General features: G+C 39.1%; 2 protein-coding genes across 7 annotated transcripts in view; both read left to right on the forward strand.

Moving 5' to 3' along the window:
* The window catches only part of LOC116713747 (inactive phospholipase D5-like), a 55261-nt gene extending 49424 nt beyond the window's left edge, over window positions 1–5837 (forward strand). For all 3 annotated transcript variants that reach the window (XM_032553983.1, XM_032553984.1, XM_032553985.1), the window contains exons 5-10: window positions 62–189; window positions 1590–1787; window positions 3496–3626; window positions 3753–3948; window positions 4040–4124; window positions 5068–5837. In XM_032553983.1, the coding sequence (XP_032409874.1) occupies window positions 62–189; window positions 1590–1787; window positions 3496–3626; window positions 3753–3948; window positions 4040–4124; window positions 5068–5615 (1286 nt within the window). In that variant the 3' untranslated portion in view covers window positions 5616–5837. The remainder of the gene's footprint in view (window positions 1–61; window positions 190–1589; window positions 1788–3495; window positions 3627–3752; window positions 3949–4039; window positions 4125–5067) is intronic.
* A 3793-nt stretch (window positions 5838–9630) lies between these two features.
* On the forward strand, window positions 9631–20968 carry cfap36 (cilia and flagella associated protein 36). 4 transcript variants are annotated; one of them, XM_032552675.1, is made up of 10 exons: window positions 9631–9987; window positions 10213–10277; window positions 10395–10496; window positions 14637–14751; window positions 14841–14928; window positions 16940–17106; window positions 17892–18073; window positions 18323–18487; window positions 19093–19194; window positions 19576–20968. In XM_032552675.1, the coding sequence occupies exons 1-10, from the start codon at window positions 9882–9884 to the stop codon at window positions 19657–19659; spliced, it is 1176 nt and encodes a 391-aa protein (XP_032408566.1). In that variant the 5' UTR covers window positions 9631–9881; the 3' UTR covers window positions 19660–20968. The 4 variants fall into 4 exon arrangements, with proteins under 4 accessions (XP_032408566.1, XP_032408568.1, XP_032408567.1 ...); XM_032552677.1 differs by lacking the exon at window positions 19576–20968 and adding an exon at window positions 19269–19550 and having other exon boundaries at window positions 19093–19173; XM_032552676.1 differs by having other exon boundaries at window positions 9632–9987; window positions 19093–19173.
* The last annotated feature ends 34 nt before the right edge of the window (window positions 20969–21002 follow it).

Here is a 21002-nt window from a genome sequence, read left to right on the forward strand (position 1 = left end):
GTCTTTTATTGGCTTAAGAGTGTACTTTTAGTTCTATTTTTTTTTCCTTCCAATTTTGCAGGCGCTGAGGTTCACGAGGTGAACATGACAGCCCTCACCGGAGGCTTCCTCGCGTCGTCTTTCTGGGTTGTCGACAGGAAGCATTTCTACATCGGCAGCGCCAGCATGGACTGGAGATCTCTGACCACCGTAATGTAGACCTACCTCAAAGTACATCATGAACAAAAGCTGAAATGTGGAATTCAATATTATGAATTAATCATAATATTGCAGAAAAGGAGGCAAAGCAAGTGTGTGTTAAGCATCATTTATTCATGAGGTAATTTAACGTGCTTTAATAAAACAAAGAAAAGAAAAAAGATGAGAAAAGAAGTTCTAGAATAACTAGTAGAAATAAACACAATAAACTAGAATCACTTAGAAGGATTGAACTAAAGTAAAACAGAAACAAGGCTGATGTAATCAAAGAAAGAGACAAAGGAACAAAGAATAACAATGAAATTTGAATCAGTGAATCAAACCCCAGAACAACCCAAGATGCTAACACCTAAGGCACAATAATAATGAGAGCTGCCTGTATTCTTCCTAATTTCAGTTGTTTTGTTTTGGTTTTTTTGCTGAACCATAATTTACACAAAAAATACAACAATAATGTCTTCCAAATAAATAGCTACAGATATTTTCAATAAGTTAGAATATCATTGAAAACTCCACGCATTTCTGGAACTTTATCCACGAAGTGAAATGCATTATATAGATTAACTATTTAAACAAGAGAGTCCTTTAAATCTCAACTCATACCAGTTGAGGACTGGACTGGAGAGCCCGACCCAACTCTCCAGTCGATGCAGTTGCCATGACTTTGTGTTTTTGTGTTTGTTATGGTGTAAAGCACTTTGAAATGCCTTGCTGCTGAAATGTGCTATACAAATAAAATTTGATTGATTGATATAGATTAACTACACACCGGTTATGTCATGATTTGCGGTTGTTTGAGGATCGAACCCAAAAAGCAGAGAGGTGAGGCAGCAACTTAGTTTGATGAGTTAATGACTATAAAGAGCAAGTACACAGTCCAGGCAGCACAGGTGAGAAAAGTAACAAGAACTCTAACACTGGTAGTGAAACAACAAAACGTAAGACAGCAAAGACAAGAATCCGACGGGGAAACACAGACACAGGTGGGATTAAATACACAAAAGGGAATCAGGGAACACGCAATCAAGGGCAGACTAGATGCCACAGAAACTAAATTGACACACAGAAAAACCAAATCCTCACAGATTAGTATTTCCCAGCCTTTTTTTCCTGTTAATTATGATGATTTTCTGCTTATAGTACTGAAAATATTACATTTTTGTATTAGAATATCACATCATTCCAATAAAAGAAAACGTTTATAATATGGGTATACATAAAATATGGGTATACTGAAAAGTAGGTTTAATACCAGCTGAAAGGTAGTTTGTTTTTTTTAAGGTACTTTTAATCTGACAATTGAGCCTCATCAGAAAGCATATTCTAATTATTTTAATGTGACTGTAGTTGATGTTGTTTGTGTGTCTAATTGTGTTCTACTTGTTCTGCAGAGAAAGGAGCTTGGTGTGGTGGTGTACGACTGCAAACCTCTGGCCTTGGACCTGCACAAGGTTTTTAGCCTCTATTGGGGGCTTCAGCATAAAACCTTCATCCCCACCTTTTGGTCCAAGCGTCTGTTTCCCTTCTTTAGCAAAGGGAAACCTGGAAGTCTCTTGGTTAACCAAACAAAAGTTGAAACCTACATCTCGGTAAGTTACAGAGTATCAGGTTATTTTTTTTATTAGCTTCACTGAGTCGACAGTTTTGATACCGATAAAGGGCGTGAAATGAACTGACTCCAGTTTATTTTAGCAAGCAGAGATGCACAACAGAGCCACGCGAATTTAACTTGAGTCACAAACTTCCTGACGATAAAAAGACTCGGAGCTTAACTGGAATTTTAAAGCCAGTGACTTGTGAAGTCTCTTAGGCTTGAGGCTTTTCACTTGAAAATAATTAACATCTTATGTCAGAGTTAAACCAAAAGTGTCCCTTTTGCATTTGTCGAATGACATGAATGTAACATTTAATTTATGTTTTAGCAAATTTAATTACCCAGAATCCTCAAGTCATAACATAATGGGAAATTTGCCAAAGAGAAGCAAATGTGGGATTTAAGTTGATGTAAAGAGACACCTGTTGGTTTGTTTATGCTCATACTGTTTTAGTGCTTGTAAGGATTTGGGTTTTTCCTCTGTGTGTTTATTTTTTGAGTTCCTGTGTCCTCTGAGTCTCCGTGTTATCCTGTCTCCCCTTGATTATTCCCAGGTGTGTCTTGTTTCCATGATTACCCTCAGTGTATTTAACCCCACCTGTGTTTGTTGTTTCTCGTCGGGTCCTTGTCTGAGTTGGCGTCTAATCTCAGCGTCATTCCTGTCTAGCATGTTGTTCTGTCCACCCGTTTTACCAGTTGCTGCCGGCTTTGAGCCCTGGCCTCTGCTCATCTGTGCTGCCTGGGTTTTTGTGGACTGTCTTGGACTATTTTCACCATTAAACATCATCTTTTCATTTTCAACCTGGGCTTGCTGCGTTTCCCTCACCGCTACCACACCACTTCATGACAGTGTTCCTACAAAGCATGGCAGCACAACATATTATTATGTTTTCATATTAACAAAAATGCAAATAAACAAATGGTTTTTGTACATGTAACTTAAAGTTACATGGCTCTTCACACATGACCTGGGCCTAGCACATTTCATTTTTTTTTCACGATTTACAGTGTATGTTAGAGATGACCGATTTTACAAAATAGTTTTAGATGTGGGATTAAGGATGTATTTATGAAATACATATTTGTTCAAGATATGAAGTCATTGTATTGTTTATTGATGTGTTTTTGTTGCTGAGAAAAAATCTGGTGGGATAACAACTTTAATAAATTTAATAAATTCTCTTCTACTGGCAGTATTTTTAGCTGGAGCTGTTAAAAATGGTAACCAGGAAAAGATGTTCTTTTCATTTCACAATAATTCATTAATTTGTGATAGTCTATTGCATAAAATCTCAATTAAATACCTTAGCTTTCGTGGTTGTAATCTGAGTATATGTTCAATATATACAACAAAAGAATAACTTTACAACAGAATCTAATTTTGAAGGGTTGTCATTTAAGGCTACAACCACAAATATGATTCAGTATTTTCTTTCCCCCACGTTATAAATAGGCTGACACTGATGTAAATTTCAAACTAAAATGGCCTTTGTTCATTAGCATTATATTAGAAGCATTACCCTTCAAAGGATTTCTGCTCATCATCAAGATCCTTGTTCTAGTCTCTCCGGTAATAAACTGTTTACACAACGCTCTGATGTCATCTTCAGAGTACAGCACACAGTCAGCAGTCGTGTATTCCCAGTCCAGCAGTCGTAACGCATCCTAACTGTATTTGCACTCTGCTTCTTCCCCATTGACAGAGCTCGCCAGATGTTTTCACCACCAAGGATCGCAGCAGCGATCTGGAAGCAATCTCCGCAGTCATCCAACAGGCCCGCCATTTCATTTACATCTCCATTATTGATTATCTGCCCCTCCTCAACATGCAACGGTTAGAGCCTGTCTGCCACTCTATGCTGTTTTTTGCAAGGATTGACCATTAATAACTTGAATGTATTGCTTTGACCTAAGTGATTTATCATTCTCTGCGCTTCTCTGTGTGTCTGTCTGGCTCAAGGCCTGTGGATTCCTTTGCATCGGTGCCAAGATACTGGTCTCGTATCGACGGCCTTTTAAGAGAGGCGCTGATCTTGAGGAAGGTTCATGTCCGTCTGCTGATAAGTTGCTGGGAAGAAACTCATCCTCTTACTTTTAACTTCATCTGGTCCCTGAAGAGCCTTTGCATGGAGCAGGCCAACTGTTCCCTGGAAGCTGTGAGTGCAACACCACTCTGTACTATTTTCAGCACCTGTATATGCGCTGTAAGCTCACTGTGTAATTGTGTGCCTCTGTTTGTGTGTGTAGAAGTTCTTCAACGAGCAGAGGGACAGCAGTCTCAGTGGAATGAATCACAATAGATTTATGGTTACAGACAAAGCCGTTTATATAGGTGAGCTCATCTGCAGAGTTGTTACTGTTTCAACTCTTCACTTACTGCATGCAACAACAGAGTCTATAAGCATTTTTATCTAAAGCACTTTATGATTCATTTTTATCAAGATCTATATTTTTGTTATAAACTTTTGTAAATCCACAAACTCCAAAGCGCCAAAGGTCCTCTTCCAATCATCTGGGAGAATGTCTTTTTCTTCTGGAAGCATATCTATTGTTATCATCCCATTTGGACCCTTGTAGAGGATTGAAATTTCATTCCCATATGGTCAGCTGAAACTAAAGTGAAAAATTTAACAACCCCCTGATATCACTGAAAGGTAACATACTTGGTCTTGATACAGTCGAACACTGTGAATTTTACACCACTGCACCCAAAGCATGGGTTTGTTTGGGGTTTTGTTTTTTAAACACAAGCATACACGACATGAAGTGAAGTTTTACATATAATCTTTTTTAGTACCTTTGTGAATACTTACAGCTATCTTCCAAAATTGGATATGTTTTTTAGAGGACAACAAGTAACCATTTATTGAAATTATTGGATATCTAAAGTGACTAATGTAAATGCAGTGGACATCACAACCACAATATTGTTTATTATCTGATTCGATTGTTCTGAGTAAGGATTGTGGGTAAGTACTAGCCCTTGAGCAGTCAATCAGCCTACTGATTGTGGATTTTTTTCTCCAAACAGATCATCACTCTTCTTGGCTTTTGGTTCAGTCAAATGAAACTGAGACGTTACGTATAATCCTGTTCAGTGCACTGGAGGACATGTGGAGTTTGGTTTCCAATTAAAATGCATGCTAACGAAGTCTGCTCCAATGAGACAACAGTCCATAAAGCTCTCAATAAATCATCATTACATATCACTGTATCAATATTTGCATCTTATTGCAAAATCATCCTTCTTCTTTCTCTGGTTTGTTTTCTGACAGGCAACCTTGACTGGGTGGGGAAAGAGTTCACCTATAACGCAGGAGCAGGCCTTGTGATCAGTCATCCAGCAAATGTGACAGAGAGGAACTCCACAGTGGTGGAGCAGCTACAGGCTGTTTTCAAGCGGGACTGGTTTTCACGTTACGCCAACACAATACAGACTAATAAAATCCCAGTTTGCAGCAAGCAACAGATCAACAAGTCGGTGCTTTTTAAACCCAGCCACAGAAACTATGGACCCTTGCCAGGCCAACATGACGCCGGACCTGCACCACTGAGAAACCATCCAAAAGCTGATCGACCCACACCGGACAAAATAGCACACCGTGAAGACGGGCTGAAAAAAATCAGCTCACAAAGCTTGGCCAACGAACAGGGGCCAGTTATGAACAACCACCAAGAGAGGGCTGGAATCAAAATCAAAATGAGTGACCTTGATGACGAGCGTGCACAAGTAAAAGAATGGAAGTTTAACATTTCAGAGGATCCACCCAGCCGGTGGGCTGAAAGCAGCGGCTTCAGAGAGATCTCCAATGGATCTCTGTGATGTGTAAAGGGCAATTCTGTTACTGAACTTTTGTAGCATTTTAATATTGTCATTTCTGAGTAAAAGATTTAAGCATAGTCTGGTTGGCAAATATTCACACAAATATTCATCCCACGATCTCCTTCGTGACATCGTGGGATGTCACAAAGGTCATGGGTTGGATTCAAAAGAGACAAAAACACAAACATACCTGCTACATATTTAACTAATTTTCAGTCAAAGGATGTACAGTACAGACCAAAAGTTTGGACACACTTTCTCATTGAATTCAATGAGAAAGTGTGTCCAAACTTTTGGTCTGTACTGTAAGTGAAGTTAAACCGATTGCCTGAATATGCACTATAAGATGTTTTTGGCAGTCATACCTTAACGACCTTTAAAAAGGGGAAAATAACACCTGCATGTCTATGCAGAGACAAGAAGAGGTGCAGAATGTGCAGCTATAACAGCTACGTATATCTATTTGATAGCTCTCCAAAATGGATCAGCTTTATAATAATTGCCTTTTTTGTAAATAGTTTTGTTAATATCCAGTAACACTTTTAGAGAGAACACATTTCTAACTAAAAAAAAACAAACAAAAAAAACATCGTTCCGTTTATGGGAAAAAGACACTAATGTGGCTCTGCCCAGACAATGCTATTAGTCCTCTTAATGGAAATAACTCCTGAAACTGATTTTGAATACTGACCCAAAGCAGAGGAACTGGAGCGCTAAAGGCTCTTTACAAATCGATATCCATCATGGTTTCGTTGGTTGCAAGTTACTGGAAACCACGTAAGATTGTATGCATCAAAGTGAATTATTTTACTGACACCGAAACAGATTTAAATGATATAAGCATTTGCACAATTTTCTTGTTGCATTTCTACTACTGAAACACTTTCACTACTTCCCCCCCACAGGGAGATGCAGTTTGGTATTTCTCAATGTGGAGGATGGGCTTTTACTTTGAAGGGCTCCCGGCAAACAAAAGTTACTCTTCTTTTATTCCTATATCCCAACCAAGCAGGAGGAACAGTGCATTTATATTGACTCTTTCCAAACACAGCACTGTAACCAGGGTGCACACAGGGAAAAAAAAAGGGGGAGGGACACTTGGATCTCTGCTGTACACTAAATCAATGCAATGAATTTTTAACCAAGCTGACAGCTGAAGTAGCTGCTGTGGACCCTCAAGGACATGTTGGACTGTGACGTCATCCCTGAACCTTACCTGCCTTCCCTTTAATGTAGTCAGAGCTATGCTGTAGTTTGGTAGGGAAGAAATACCACTTAGCACTTGACTGAAAGCTTGTAGCAAATTTCATTTTTGCATTTTGAATGTTAGCATGTAGCCTGTGTTTACACAAACCTCTAGCCACGTTTTTTGTGGTTAAGAACTACATCTAAGGGTTCTTTTTTTTTTCTTACTCTAAAAGCCATTAATCAAACAAACAGGAAGGCATTATCAGCTGAAACTACAGTTAGATGTTTGGGCATCTTGTCTTGATTACGGCTAAAATGAATACATCTGTAATAAATGTCTGTCTTTTAGCACCATGGAAAATACCAGTAAAAATGTAATTAAGCACAAACGCAAAGAAGTTTGGTGTACAAAGAAATAGCGGTCCACACGCAGGTATTTACAATGCCTTACAAAAGTAATCACACGTGGAAATGTCCAAGGGGTGTCAATACTTTTGCAAGACGCTGTATAAAGCATATATCTGGGTCAACTGCACATTACTCTTTGTTGCAGAGACTTTTATTTGTTTACCTTGTGTTTCTTTTGCCTAAGCACTTTTGGACCAAACCGTTTCTAATCAAACAATTAATCAGTAGCTCAATCAGTCATGCAATAACGTAACTTTTGAAGAAGAAAAATCAAGGGAATGTTTTGTAACCTCTATCTTACACTGACAGAGAAAACATCTAATGCCAAATCTCTGACCTCAGTGGAAGATCAAACAATCATGTGCCAAAAAATATAAATAAATAAAACACCGCTTGACATGAATATCTTCTGCCATCTGGTGGACGATATGAAAAAAATGTAACTTTCTATACCTGTACCTGACAAAATATTTGTCAGGTATAGGTGTTTCATAATGTTTCACATGATTCACAATTGCTGCTATATTAGTCACTAAAACTCCTTTAATAAACAGCACTGACAGGTTTTCAGTCATTACAGGGCTAATGCATGTCACTACTCATACAAACTGTAATGTCCGATTTCAGCAGAGGTTTGGCCTGAAAGTGTTCTGACACCTGTCGTTTCATGTTATTAGATTTTAACAGATGTAAATAAAAAAAAATTCACTTTGCACCAACGATATGCTTAATTCTAACATGTGTATGTACTTTCCATTTTGTTTGATGCACTCTGTAACCACACTGTCATATTGGACGTATATCTGGAATGCCATTGATAACATTGCAATTATCAGCTGATTGTGATATGTCTTGGTAAAAAGAAAAAAAAATGCTGCTAATATACTCTGCCTATGTCTTTGTGTGAAATAATACCTGCCTGTATGTTTCCCCTCTTCGCAGGGACTATATGCATGATACTGGAGTTTGTTTTTACTTGGAAAAAGTGACATCGAACATGTCACTTGTCAAGGTTTGAAACCAGAAACGACTTTGCAAAAGCCTTCATGACAAATTAAAGAAGGCTTGTTTCTGTATTACTTGCTAGGGATTATTTTGATTGATAAGATCTGAGGAATTTTGTTTTTGTGAAACTTTTTGGATTTAAACTATCTTTATGATGTCAGGTGGTACAAAGGTGTTTGTGGAGCCACAAATTTCAGAATGAAGAAATGACTTTCATTTTAAAGCTAAAGATTCTCAAAGTTGCCTACATTTATTCTGTTGTACCGGCATGACATTCTGCATGCACTGCCTTTATGAACTTTGCACAGTAAGCGATGAGCCTTCATAGAAATTAAGTTAAAAGGGAACTCTTATATACCTTTAAAGATATGAATAGAATGTATATTTATGGAATAGCATTGTAATGCACACTACTGCTTACCGGATTGCTTAGTTTTTACTCTTAATAAAAAAATAAATATCCTATTATTGTTTGCGACTTTTATGTTTCTCAGCATTTATTTGTCTACAGGCACATCAGTTCTGAAAATTATTGCATCAGGGTTCATTCCTACAAAAGCTGATAAATATATTTTGAGTTTTAAACATGTGCATCCGTCCGACAGATTATATTGTCAGAAAACATACAAGGTCCCAGTTTTTTCTAGTAAGCCCTCCATCTTTTTCAAAAAACTAAGACAAACCATGCCCAACACTAACATATATGCATTGGTGAAAAGTAGCCAATCTATATTGTACAAAGAAAATCTTTAAGCAGAACAAACAAACAAAAACATCCTCCGTAAAATCAATTTGTCAAGCTGTATGATTTATTTCACTATAATCAGTTTTTGGCAGGTGAATGTTGGCAAACATTAAGGCAGACATGTCTTAATTTACATGATTATTGTGCCTAAGCACATTTTAAATATAAAAGTATATATGTTTACAAAATAAATGCTCAAACTTTGCAAAAAAAAAAAAAAAAAAGTGGTTTCAAATTAAAGCAAGAAAATAAATTTTAAAAAGTCAGTTAGGAATTTCTTTATACTAACAGACTATTCTTCATAGAATACATGAAGAATATACATTTGAAATGAGATATTGTAGCTTTTAATGACACAAACAACATAAGACACGTTTCCTCACACAATGAATGCTCGGAAACAACAAATTGAACGTTGCAAACTTTTTGCATAGTCTAAGTTGGAGGAGCAAATGCATTTATCTGACCTTTAATATTGTTTGAGTCCCCGAAATTAGGCACGTTACACTAAGCGCGACGGCTATCAGGTCAGAGGTCACATACCTGTCCTGTCACCTTTTCTGAAAATAGACTTCGAAGCGTGTGACTGCCGTATTTCAGACCAAGGACGTAACAGCGCCATCTGGTGTCCTAAAATCTAACGGTCATAGAGCAGCGTACTGACGTAGTAGTTACCACAGCAACCCAGTTGGCGTCACCACTCTACTTTCAAATTCATGACTTCGCGTTTCTTCTCGAGGTTTCAGGCTGAAAACTCGCACATCCTCGACGGAGACATGACGACATGTCCGTGAGGAAGAGCTCCCTCTACGTCTCTGTCCGTTTGTCGGGGTTGCGTATGTCCGAGTTGCCGCGGAGCTGGACCTGAGGGGTCGGAGTCATCACCGTGTCCGTACGTTTGTTCCCCAGCGTCGGCCAACATGGCTGAGGAGGACAGCGAGTGGATTATAGAGAGCATCGTCGGCTACCTGGGAAGTCCCGAATGGGTTATCCCAGTCACGGACTTTATGGAGCACAAATGTACAGGTGAAACTTAGCTCCCATATTTCACTTCACTCATATGTGGAGTCAAATGCTTTGTGAACTGCGAGGCGGCTAAGCTAACGCTAACTTGTTATTGTGGTTGCGTCGCCAGTTGTGTTTGTGGTTTCTGCACATCTAAGATCTGATATGCATGCGTGTAGCTAAACTGAATAGCAAAGTGTTCCTCTCAGCCCCAGAGAAGTCGTGTGATTTCTAATTTTGTTCCAGTTTTTGATGACGAGGATGAGAACAAGCTCTCATACACAGAAATCCATCAGCAGTATAAGAAACTTGTGAGTATAAACGTCACCAGTTTCATTACTCCGTGCGTTAACACGTAAATTATGAAGTGTCGGAAACTGCTTCCTCGTCGAACAGGACTGCTAAAAGCTGTCTTCGTTTCACTGTAGGTGGAGAAACTGCTGGAGAATTATATGCAGGAGGTTGGCATCAACGAGCAGCAGTTCCTGGATGCATGCACCTCTCCCTTTGCCAAGTCTCAATCTTTGCAGGTATTTTGAGCTTCCTCTGCACACCACTGGATCCCTGCCAGCTGACCTGAATGCAAAGGCTGACTGCAAAGTCAAGAATGGGATTTGCTTATGTAACCCATCTCTCCTCCTCATCCTCCTCCTTCAAGGAAATGTAGTTTTTTCTGTCAAATAAGCAAAATCTGAAACTTAAGTTTGTGACGTAATCTGCAATCCAGATTTTGCAAATGTATATTAAAGGTACTCTACAGGTCGAAACGTTGAATACTAGATCAGATTTGTATATATATATATATATATATATATATATAGTGTAGTCAGGATACTTTGTAACAAAATATACAAAATTGTAGAAGGAATCATTTATCTGATAATTTTTTTTTTTTTAAATTGAACATTTACGTAAAGTGTTGAAAACAAAACTGTTTCCTATTTTAGGTCAGGCAGAATTACCAAAATAATTTATTTTTCTAAATGCCAGAATAAAGAGAAAGAGAATTTTATAATCAACTTTCTTCAGAGTCAAGCGTTTACATGCAACCTTGGTATTTGGCAGAATTGCCCTTTAAGCTGTATGACATGGGTTAAATGTTTTTGGGATATTTCCAGAATCTTCTTAGAATAGTTTGCTGGAATTTTGGTCCATTCAAATCTTCTATGGGCATGAGAGCAGAGCTTTGTTATGGCCTCTCCAAAACATTGACTTTGTTGTCATCAAGCTACTTTGTAACTAATTTAGTGGTATGCTTGTGCTGTTTCTGCCCAATGTTTAACTTTCTAGGTGATGTCTTCATATGCTGGGTTCATATTTCTACATAGTTTTCTTTTCTCATGATTTCATGTGATCTGTGAAGTGCACCAGTTCCTCCTGCAGCAACACATCCGCACAAAATGATGGCGCAGTCCCTGTGGTTTGCACTTGGGATAATGTTCTCAAGTTTGCAAGCTTTCCCACTTTTTCCTCCAAATACGATTCTTTGATTTTTAGTTTCATTAGACCACACATGCCTCCAAAAGTGTATCTTCCTCACATGTTGAACTCGTTTCATTGAAGATGATGACACTCTTAGACGCTTCAGCCAGCGTTTTCACCGTACATTTATAGGATTAAAGAGCCATGCTATTTATGCTTGCAAATAATAGTTTCCATGCATCCATCCATCCATTTTCTAACACCCTTGTCCCTTAAAGGGATTGGGAGGGGTGCTGGTGCCTGTCTCCAGCTAATGTTCCAGGCGAGAGGCAGGGTACACCCTGGACAGGTCGCCAGTCTGTCGCAGGGCGACACAGAGACAGATGGGACACACAACCATGCACACACACACTGACACCTAGGGAGAATTTACAGAGACCAATTAACCTGGCAATCATGTTTTTGGACTGTGGGAGGAAGCCGGAGTTACCGGAGAGTACCCACGCATGCAAACTTTGTGCAGAAAGACCCCAGGCCGGGAATAGAACCCAGAACCTGCTTGCTGCAAGGCAATAGTGCTACCAACTGCACCACTGTGCAGCCCAATAATAGTTTCAAACAGACAAAATTGGCATCTTCAGACATGTAGACATTGCACCCAGGGATGAACCAGGTCCATAATTCTTTAAACCTCTAAAGGTGAATTGTGGAAATTATCTATTTGTGCCGTAAGTCCATTCATACTGGTTTTAATAAAGGCGCTTCTAACGGCAACATGAAGTTGCTTCCAAATATTTGGCCTGCATTGGAGTTGCCTCCAAATGTTTAGCTTATAGTGCAGTTGGCAGAGAACTATAAACCCTACATGCAACAAAACACCCTGTTTAAATTTCACTTAAGCTGCATTTTTCCTTTTTTATAAGATAACATTAACATCTAATCACTAATTAGAAGACCCACACAAAAAGATGTTAAAAAAGGTTTTTGTTTTGGGGGTTTTTTTGTCCTGGATTTGAGTCAGTCGGCTGTGGGTATCTAAATCTAAGCAGCTGCCCATACAGTCTGTTTCACTGTCATTGTAATGGGTGAATAACGGTGAGTCTTTCCGGTTGTTGGAGGTTTCTCTAATCTAGTTTTCTATGAAGTTGTGCAGAAGGCTGTTAGTGGCCAATATCTGTAATCGTGTGTGTAGCAGCAGAGAAATCTTTAAAACATGCTGGACAGTGGGCCCCAGAGTCTGGGGTTCAGGAAAAACTGCATTAGAATTTGATTGGTACTAATCAAGGAGTGTGACATGGCTGTGCTAGATCAGCAGTGATTAAGTTTGGGATTTATTTGCTGTCCCCAGGTAATTCAAATCTCATTAATTACCTTAAAGGTAAACGTTTACTGCCTGCAAATACAGTCACTTTTGCTAAAAAAAGCAAAGATTTATTAGTGGTAGAAGCTGGGGTTTATGTAGGCAGAAATGTATTTATGATATTTGTCAAAAAATTGTGAAGTGCTTTTAGTTAGAATTACAAGTTGATGACAAGTCAGCATCCCTGGCAAATAAAGCATAGTCAAAGACTGAGATAAAGTCACTGAACACAGCACTTAGGGACATATTTAATTGCTATGTCTACAGTTTAATATTTGGTGGATGTACTGTGACTTTAATGCAGTTAATAAATGTGAAAATTAATTTTTAATTTGGATGCAATTTTGCTGCTGCTGAATCTTCCTCTATTGTTGTCACATATACCATGCATTGCAAGGTATATACTGTAAATAAAGAGACTTATTAGTCAGAAGATCCAATTGCACTGAATGACATTGCCAAACTGCTGCCTAGATGTAGGATTGGCTCCTAGTAGAACAGGAAGCCAGTGTAAGATTAGCTGTAAGCATCGCAGTGTTTGAAAACATAGCCGAGTATACGTGGGGATTACTTACGGTACAGTAAGTGTATCCCTTTCTGATACCTTGTTCATAACGACTGTAGTCAGTTAAATTCTTTAAGAGAGTTTGTTTTTCAATACCATCCTAATCAAGATTTTTTTGTTCTTGTCTTGGACACCACTTAGAACAGAAATGAATGTTCTAGATATTGATTTGGGTTTGTTTTCCAAGTTTTTTGGATACCCCTATATAATTTTTGGATTGTTGTGAATAAAAGAAAGAAAGAAAAAAGCCATAAAACTGCTAGATTTTGAGATTCATTTCAAAAGTTTTCAAGAAATACATTGGATATACGCTAATGTAGAAAAGCCACAATTTGTCATAATTAGCTGTTTAAGTGTACAATATTAAAAACTATGATGTTCTCTAACATTGTATAGTTCATTACATTTGGACTATTAAAGTTGTCAGAAAAAAGCTCAGACGCTAAGTCAGACATTTGGAACAAAAAATGCCAACAGTCTTCTAAGATAGAGGACTGCTGTTATGTTGGAGGTGTGCACATCTGGAAATACCCAGTGGTGAATCCGAGCTCTTTTCCTGTATCAGAACCATTTCTCATGTGCGGACATGTTGTAGCTTCTCCCTCACTGTCTCGTGTGTGTGTTCTGGATCCCGTTTGCGGCATTCATGGAGAGTCTGCGTCTTGGAGATGTTCTGATACAGCAGAAGATCTTAGATGTACCACTTAGATTTTGGGGAAAATATCCATGTGTACAGTACAGACCAAAAGTTTGGACACAACTGTGTGTCCAAACTTTTGGTCTGTACTCAGTTCAGACCAAAAGTTTGGACACACCTTCTCATTGAATTCAATGAGAAAGTGTGTCCAAACTTTTGGTCTGTATTGAGTACAGACCATAGATTTACCACTTAGATAAACTAGGATGTTTTGCGTTTTAAGATTGCTTAGCGTGCTTCATGTTGTCAAACAGATTCTATTTAGGTGACCTCATGATTCAAAAGGTCTGACAGTAATCAAGTTTAACCACTCACTAGTGATATTAGACCAAAATGTTTTGGTTGATGAAAGTTAGTTCTTGATTTAACAGGGTCAGAAAAGTTGTTACCCTTTGAAACCTCTAAGTGCCACACACTTGGATGTACTGTTTCACTGTAATGCAGCACCAGATTTTTGTTGCTGTAAGAACAGAAAGACTTGGTGACGAGCAAAAACTAAGGTAGAATAAAAAATATTCTACCTTTTACAAATTTTACCTCGGCAGCAACCTTCCCGTGTGTTTTTTTTATTTTTTGTATAAGTTTATATTTCTGTTTTGTTTTTTTGGTTTTGTTTGTGTGTTCAGGACATGTTCCAGCCAGTTCTGGCTACAGATGACTTCCAGGTGTTTCGCTCGCTGATGGTTCAGAAGAACATGGAGCTGCAGCTCCAAGCCCTCAGAGTCATTAAAGAAAAAAACGGTACACGGAAGGAAAACACAGACACAGTTTTGCCGCATATCCAAGCACGCATTTTCAGTGTGAATTCTGCAAATAAAATCTGTGTGTAGGGGCCCTACCAGAGTGTCTGACCGATGGGGTTGACGTGATGACCGAATTGGAGCAGCAAGAGATGAAAATCCTGGAGGAAGTCCTCAAGTACGTCCCCTCTGTTTATTTTCGTTCACTTGTTACTTTCTGTTTCAAAAACACTGATATGCAGGTAGGTTTCTCTTTTCCCACGCCCATTCCCATTTTATCAATTATTTAGGGCCAACAATGAGGCTACATGGTTGATGTAGCCCATGAAACCATTTTGCTGACCAGTCAGTGTCTTCTGAAGGTCACTTCCTTCATCCATTCAGTTCCCGTAGTAATAAAAGGAAGACAACAGCTCCCTTCTGAGAGCGTTTTAAATTAAGCAATTAATATAACATGTATTCTTTTAAACTGCGGCACAACGGTGGAGGTGCAGCTTCTCACACTACTCTTGTTTACTATGCATTCCTTGTCTGTATGCGCCGACCGGGCATCTTGAAGCTCCTATATCCCAGCTCTCTAATAGGATTTTGCCAGTGACAGCCAGGCCAAATAAAACACACCGAATCCAATAGGAATGCAGCTAAGCTCATTAGCTTTCAGCTAATTTAGGGTATCAGGATTGAAAGTTAGAACGCAATGAGAAAATTTACATCCCTTTTGTCTTGCTCGGCTACATCGGCTACCTTCATCCTGGCTCCCTTCCTTTTTAGGTCGTCACAAAAAGATCTGGCCGTTCTAGGAACATTTCAGTCTGGAAAACGTGTCTAGTATCGAGTTTTAAGAGTAACAGAGGAATCACAGGAAATGTCAGGCTTTTTCGAAATTCTCGAAAGGGGTTTGACTGATGAAACACTTTAACTGAACAGTTTGTCCAACACTGAATTTAGGTGACACAGAGTCTCAACACATCCAGGTTAGGATGTCCTCCGTCTGGCCCAGCAGGTTACAAACACCTAACAGGATTTCTGACAGGGAGCCGTCCCGGTAACTACGTCTCACTCTTTCCTCTTTGCAAATGTGTCGCAGAAGCACCGATTGCAGTGTGTGTGCCACGGGTTAAATGAATTAGCTTGAAGTAGCACAAATATTTCAAGAGCAAAAGATTGTAGAAGAAATCCGTCGACAAGGTGCAAGTGCATCTCGAGAAATGTGAATGATATATCAGTAAAAGTTACTGTTTTTCCATCGGAAAATCTGGATTGCACTTTTTGCATTCTCGTACGTCAGCAGGACCATCTTGTTTGACGAGTGTATTTTAAAGCTTCTGTTTATTAGGACATCGAATTCAGGTCAACTCTACAAATGAAACTTTAGGGCCAGGCTAACCCTTTTTTTATTACAAGAATAAAGTCAAAATATTACGAGAATAAAGTAGTCGTTTTAAGAGAGCTTCAACAAAAAATTATAATGATGGATGTCACGTGTCTTATGAAGTTATACATTGACATCAGTTTTACGGAAAGGAAATACTTAATCTTTTAACACACCTGCAGTAGCAAAACTTTGAGACAATTGTGCAAAAGGCTGAATTTATTTTGTAGAAAGAATCACACGGACTGAGCTGCTCACACCAGATCTTGGTAAGTCCATGGAAGCTTCTTCCTCATTTAAACGACTTTTGAGACGTTCTTGTGGTAAATCTGACTCTTTATTCTAATATTATGACTATATTCTCATAAATCAACAAGAAATCCTGCAACCTGGCCCCAAATACTCTTCTGTGCAACTCACAGAAGGGATAATGAAGAGCACTTTTTAAAAATATTTTCTGTCATTTGTAATTAGATTTTTAGAAAAGAATGCGAGAAAGAAACTCGACTAAAATCGGATCTAGTATGAAAACATCAGATTTAATTTTGAAGCCATATCGCCCAACCCCAGTCCAAGAAGTTTAATCCTTGCCTCTGCCACAGTAGCGCGTTTGTGATCTGCTGAAGAGGGAATAACAGATCTAACAACTACTGAAGATCTTCCAATTGACTCCAAAATGCACTGAATTATCCTAGAGTTGATACATCAACTATTTCACAAGGGTCAAGGAAAAGCTTACGAACAGACACTGTTGTAAGAGTCGACTGTGCCTCTGTTCCAGTAATAGACCCGTTTCCTCCTGCCACCGTGTTTTTAGGAAGTCAAAAGAGGAGTACGATGAAGAGATGTCCAGGAGGCTGCTATCAGAGAAGAAGACTGGCTCCACTTCCAGCAGGTCCTCAGATAAACCAAACACAGAAGATGATGAGGCTCGAGAGGCCACGTTGACGTCCAAACAGAGCAACTCTTCCAAACGCACGCCAGGTAAAGCAGAGACTTCCAAAACAGCATTAACATTGGAAAAGGTTGTGGTAAAAACATGAGCAACTCGACATCACTAACCAGAGCCATCGCTGTTTTTCGGTAGGAATTGTGCTTCTGTGTCACATTTTGAAGGCGAGTTGCAATAATATGAGCAACAAGCTGTCCGTAAAGAAATGCAATGGCTCTAAGGCACTTTGTTCTGTCTTTGATAAGTCCAAGAGTTATAGATTTTAAGACATAACTGATTGAAGTCATTCCAAGTCCTAGAAAAGCAGCGGCTGTAGTCCACAAACCAGACATCCGAAGCCAGTTTCTGCGTTGTGTCGTTTCATTATTTGTGCGGCCTACAGATAATGACTCGACTGCTATTCAAACAAAACCGTTCACTCAACTGTACAGAATTTTACAAAAAAGAGAATATTTTAAGATCTAGAAATTTGTGTAGAAAACTTGGATTGTCTTATGTTCCAAATTTTTCCTGGTTGACAATAGGGAATGCTGATGAAAATGGATGTTTCAACAAAGCAAGGACTCTAAAAACACCAAAATCCCAGGACCTTGATCTAACAGAACTCCTTTGGGTTGACATGGAACATTCATTCTGTGAGGAAAACAAACAAGAAAAACTGAGAAATGTGTGCATGTTGACAAGTGTCAGAAGTAAAAAGTTAGGGTGGAGTTTCTCCAGTGAGAGACAATAAAGCAGATTCTTCTTCCATTGTACGTTAGAAGGTGTGCCGAAAGATAACGCAGCTCCCGTTTGTTGTTGTAAATCCTTTGTGCAGACTCTGGCAGTAGCAGCATCCAGTCCAGAGTGCTGCCAGCCCTGCGAAGTCCTACAAAATCCAGCAAGTCTTCCAACGCCAGCAGCCATCAAACCGTGGAGCAGAGCGACAGCAGGGAGGCTGCGGCCGAGGCCTACCTGGAGGAGGCACACCGGGAAGCGGGTTTCTCCAAGCCATACACCGTGAGTCTGAGCCTGGTGTAAGGCTTGCGCTGCCTGAGGATTTCTCTCTTCATTAGACATTTAGCACACATCAAAAACATTTCCGAAACCACCTCAAGTGGATTTCCGCAGGCTGTATAGCCGTTCAGCCCAAACACTGTGGGGGCAGCGGTAAACTCCCCTACCAAAACATGACATGAATTCCTCTGTTTTAATTTTTGTTTGTGCTATTGTGCTAATTCCAGATTTCTGGCCTTAAACTGTACGCAGGAGCTGTTACCATCAGAGCAGGAGCAGCTCCAGCAAAGGGCAGCATATCTGCGTCAGCAGCGAGACAAGCTGCACGCCCTGAAGAAAGAACAGCAGAAAATCAGACAGACAGCCGCCCTGGAGGAGCCACCAGCCAGCCCTACACCAGCACCAACCGCCAACTCGGCAAGTGCAGCCTTCTGTCTTTCCAAATGAATAACTTTAAGCTCTCACTTAAATATTAGGTTTGTTAGAATTTGCTAAATTATTTCTGTTTGCTAAAAGCCAGAAAACCTAGCAAGAACATTTTTTAAGAGATTGTTTTGTGACTTTCTTTGCATATTGGGTGTAAGCTTAATTTGAGCAGGAAGATCATTTAGCTTGACCTGATTTATTTGGATTGTTTCAATTTAATGAATATTTATAATCCCCGATTGCTCTATGACGTTCTGATTTGTGTAATTGAAATAAGGTTTATCTTATATATTTGCATTAAACAAAGTCATTACGATTGGGGGACATTTGGTTTTGTGTGTGTGTGAGCTAGACATGTCAAAACAAAATGTTCATATGTTTTAGTTTGAAAAATTACCTTGAAAATGCTTGAAAAGTGTTTGAATTTTACTGTGGGGAAGGTGTGCGCACCTGCACCGTGTTTTCTTTTATCTTTTAAGTTCTCAGATTTCAGTGATTTTACTCCTTTCTTTTTACTCCTGACATTTCTTCTTATTTCACTTTTATTCTTTAATTCCTTCTTGCTGTGTGTGATCTCCTCCGCTCTGGCCTGTCAGGAGGCAGAGGGAGAGCCCCAGATGAACGGGGCCAGCTCCCCTCCTCCATTACAACACTCGACTAACTCCACCAAACAGAAGGTGATCCATCAGCTCCCTGATGTGAGCACACACGGTGCCTTACAAATGTTTTCACACCTCCGAACTTTGCTCTTTTTTTCTTTCTTTTTTTCCAGCAAATACATTGGGGGAAGGGAACTTTGCGATGTGACAAAATATGTGGAAAAGTTTGAGGTGTGAAGACTGTTTGAAAGCACTGTAAACTTAGTGTTTACCACTAGTGTTACCGTGTTTGTGTTTTCTCCCACACAGACGAAACTTTAGGTATTGAAACCTAATCTCTTTGAAAGAGATTATTCTAGTTAATTCAAAGATGCACATGCTAGCTTAGGTGCTAGCGCGCGTTCATTCTGTTAACCTTCGGGCCGAAGCTGCAGCTCAGCATCACTGACCCCTTCTGCCTGTTCTGACCTCTTCACACAGGAGATATCTGCTGAGGAAAAGAAGAAGCTCCAGAAGAGAAAACATCTGGCTGACAAGCTGAAGGAGGAAGTCATCAAGAAATAATAACCGTGGATGCGTACGCAATAAGTTTTCCAGTCTCATCTCTGTTCTTGAACACACAGCACGCTAATTAACTTTATACAAGACCTGATTTGTTTTTTCAAAGGAAAGTAGAAAATTGACTATTCTTTTTGCTGAAGTGATGCATCTGACTTTTTCACCAACTAAACTTTATTATTATTATTAAGCTAACTAAACAGCCAATCTCCTGCAGCAGTATGCTGCTGAATGGCATACTTAGCTTTTGTCCAAAATCACTCCCTAGTACAAAGTGTCATTTTGTCAGTATGTTTGGATCCAGTTTCCAGAAACCTATGATGATTTCTCCCAAATTCACAACGTGCATTGGGATATTAGTTCACGATATGTAAATGTCTCCAGAGCTGCAACAATTGACTCATAATCAGTTGTTTTCCCACGAAAATGCTGCTGAAATCACAGTTGAATATTCCTCAGATTTGAGGTAAAAAATATATTTATTTATATATTACTGCGACTGATAAAATACGTAAGATAATGGCTTAAAGATATTACTCAAATTATTTTCTAAAGTTAAGAGTTGTAGCTCAAAAATGTCATTTTTTAGCTGAGTGGGCACCATCATGGGGGTGCAAATGTGCAAAAAAGGAGATGATGGCGCCACAAGTAAGGTACAGATGGCCAAATGAAGTCACTGAGGTAAAACTATATATACATAAATATTTCAGTACTTCAAAAATTGAACCTCCTATAGCGCAATTACAGTGATACATGTAAATTTTTTCTCATTTTGACGATCACGGCTTATGAAAACCCACTCATTTCATTATGTTCATTTTTTTAAATGTACTTTCTGTGGTTCACCTGAATTAGCTCAAAAATCCTGTTTTGTAGCAGTGATAGGGAGTTGAGGCGCAAACTTGAAAATGGAGAACAAAGTTTGTGTTAGTTACGTAAAATGGAAACAACCATGCGATGGTTTATCAACGCTGATGGTGCTAGCTTGCGCATGTTCAGCTTTTCACACCGTTTCCATTAGCAAAGGGAAGCCTCCTCCATTCACACGGTTGATCCTTATATTAGTCAAGAGTTCATGAGATTAACACTAATCACATATTCCTAAAGGGGCCAAGAAGGTGATGTGGTTGCTTCACACGAGTGCAGTATTTATTCTCAAAGCAATCAGCAGTTTTCACTTTAAGCATGTATGATGCACCAGTTTGTGTTTGTATGTATACGTTATACATGCTTGTTTTAATAAATCACATTTTGTAGAAACAACTTGAACTCCAAGCTATAGAAATAACAGCAAAGGTCAAAGGTGGCTCGGTCATACGTTGCCTCTTAAGCTGTTGTAAGCTCGTAGA

The sequence above is a fragment of the Xiphophorus hellerii genome, chromosome 22, assembly GCF_003331165.1.
Source record: "Xiphophorus hellerii strain 12219 chromosome 22, Xiphophorus_hellerii-4.1, whole genome shotgun sequence".
Lineage (NCBI taxonomy): Eukaryota > Metazoa > Chordata > Actinopteri > Cyprinodontiformes > Poeciliidae > Xiphophorus > Xiphophorus hellerii.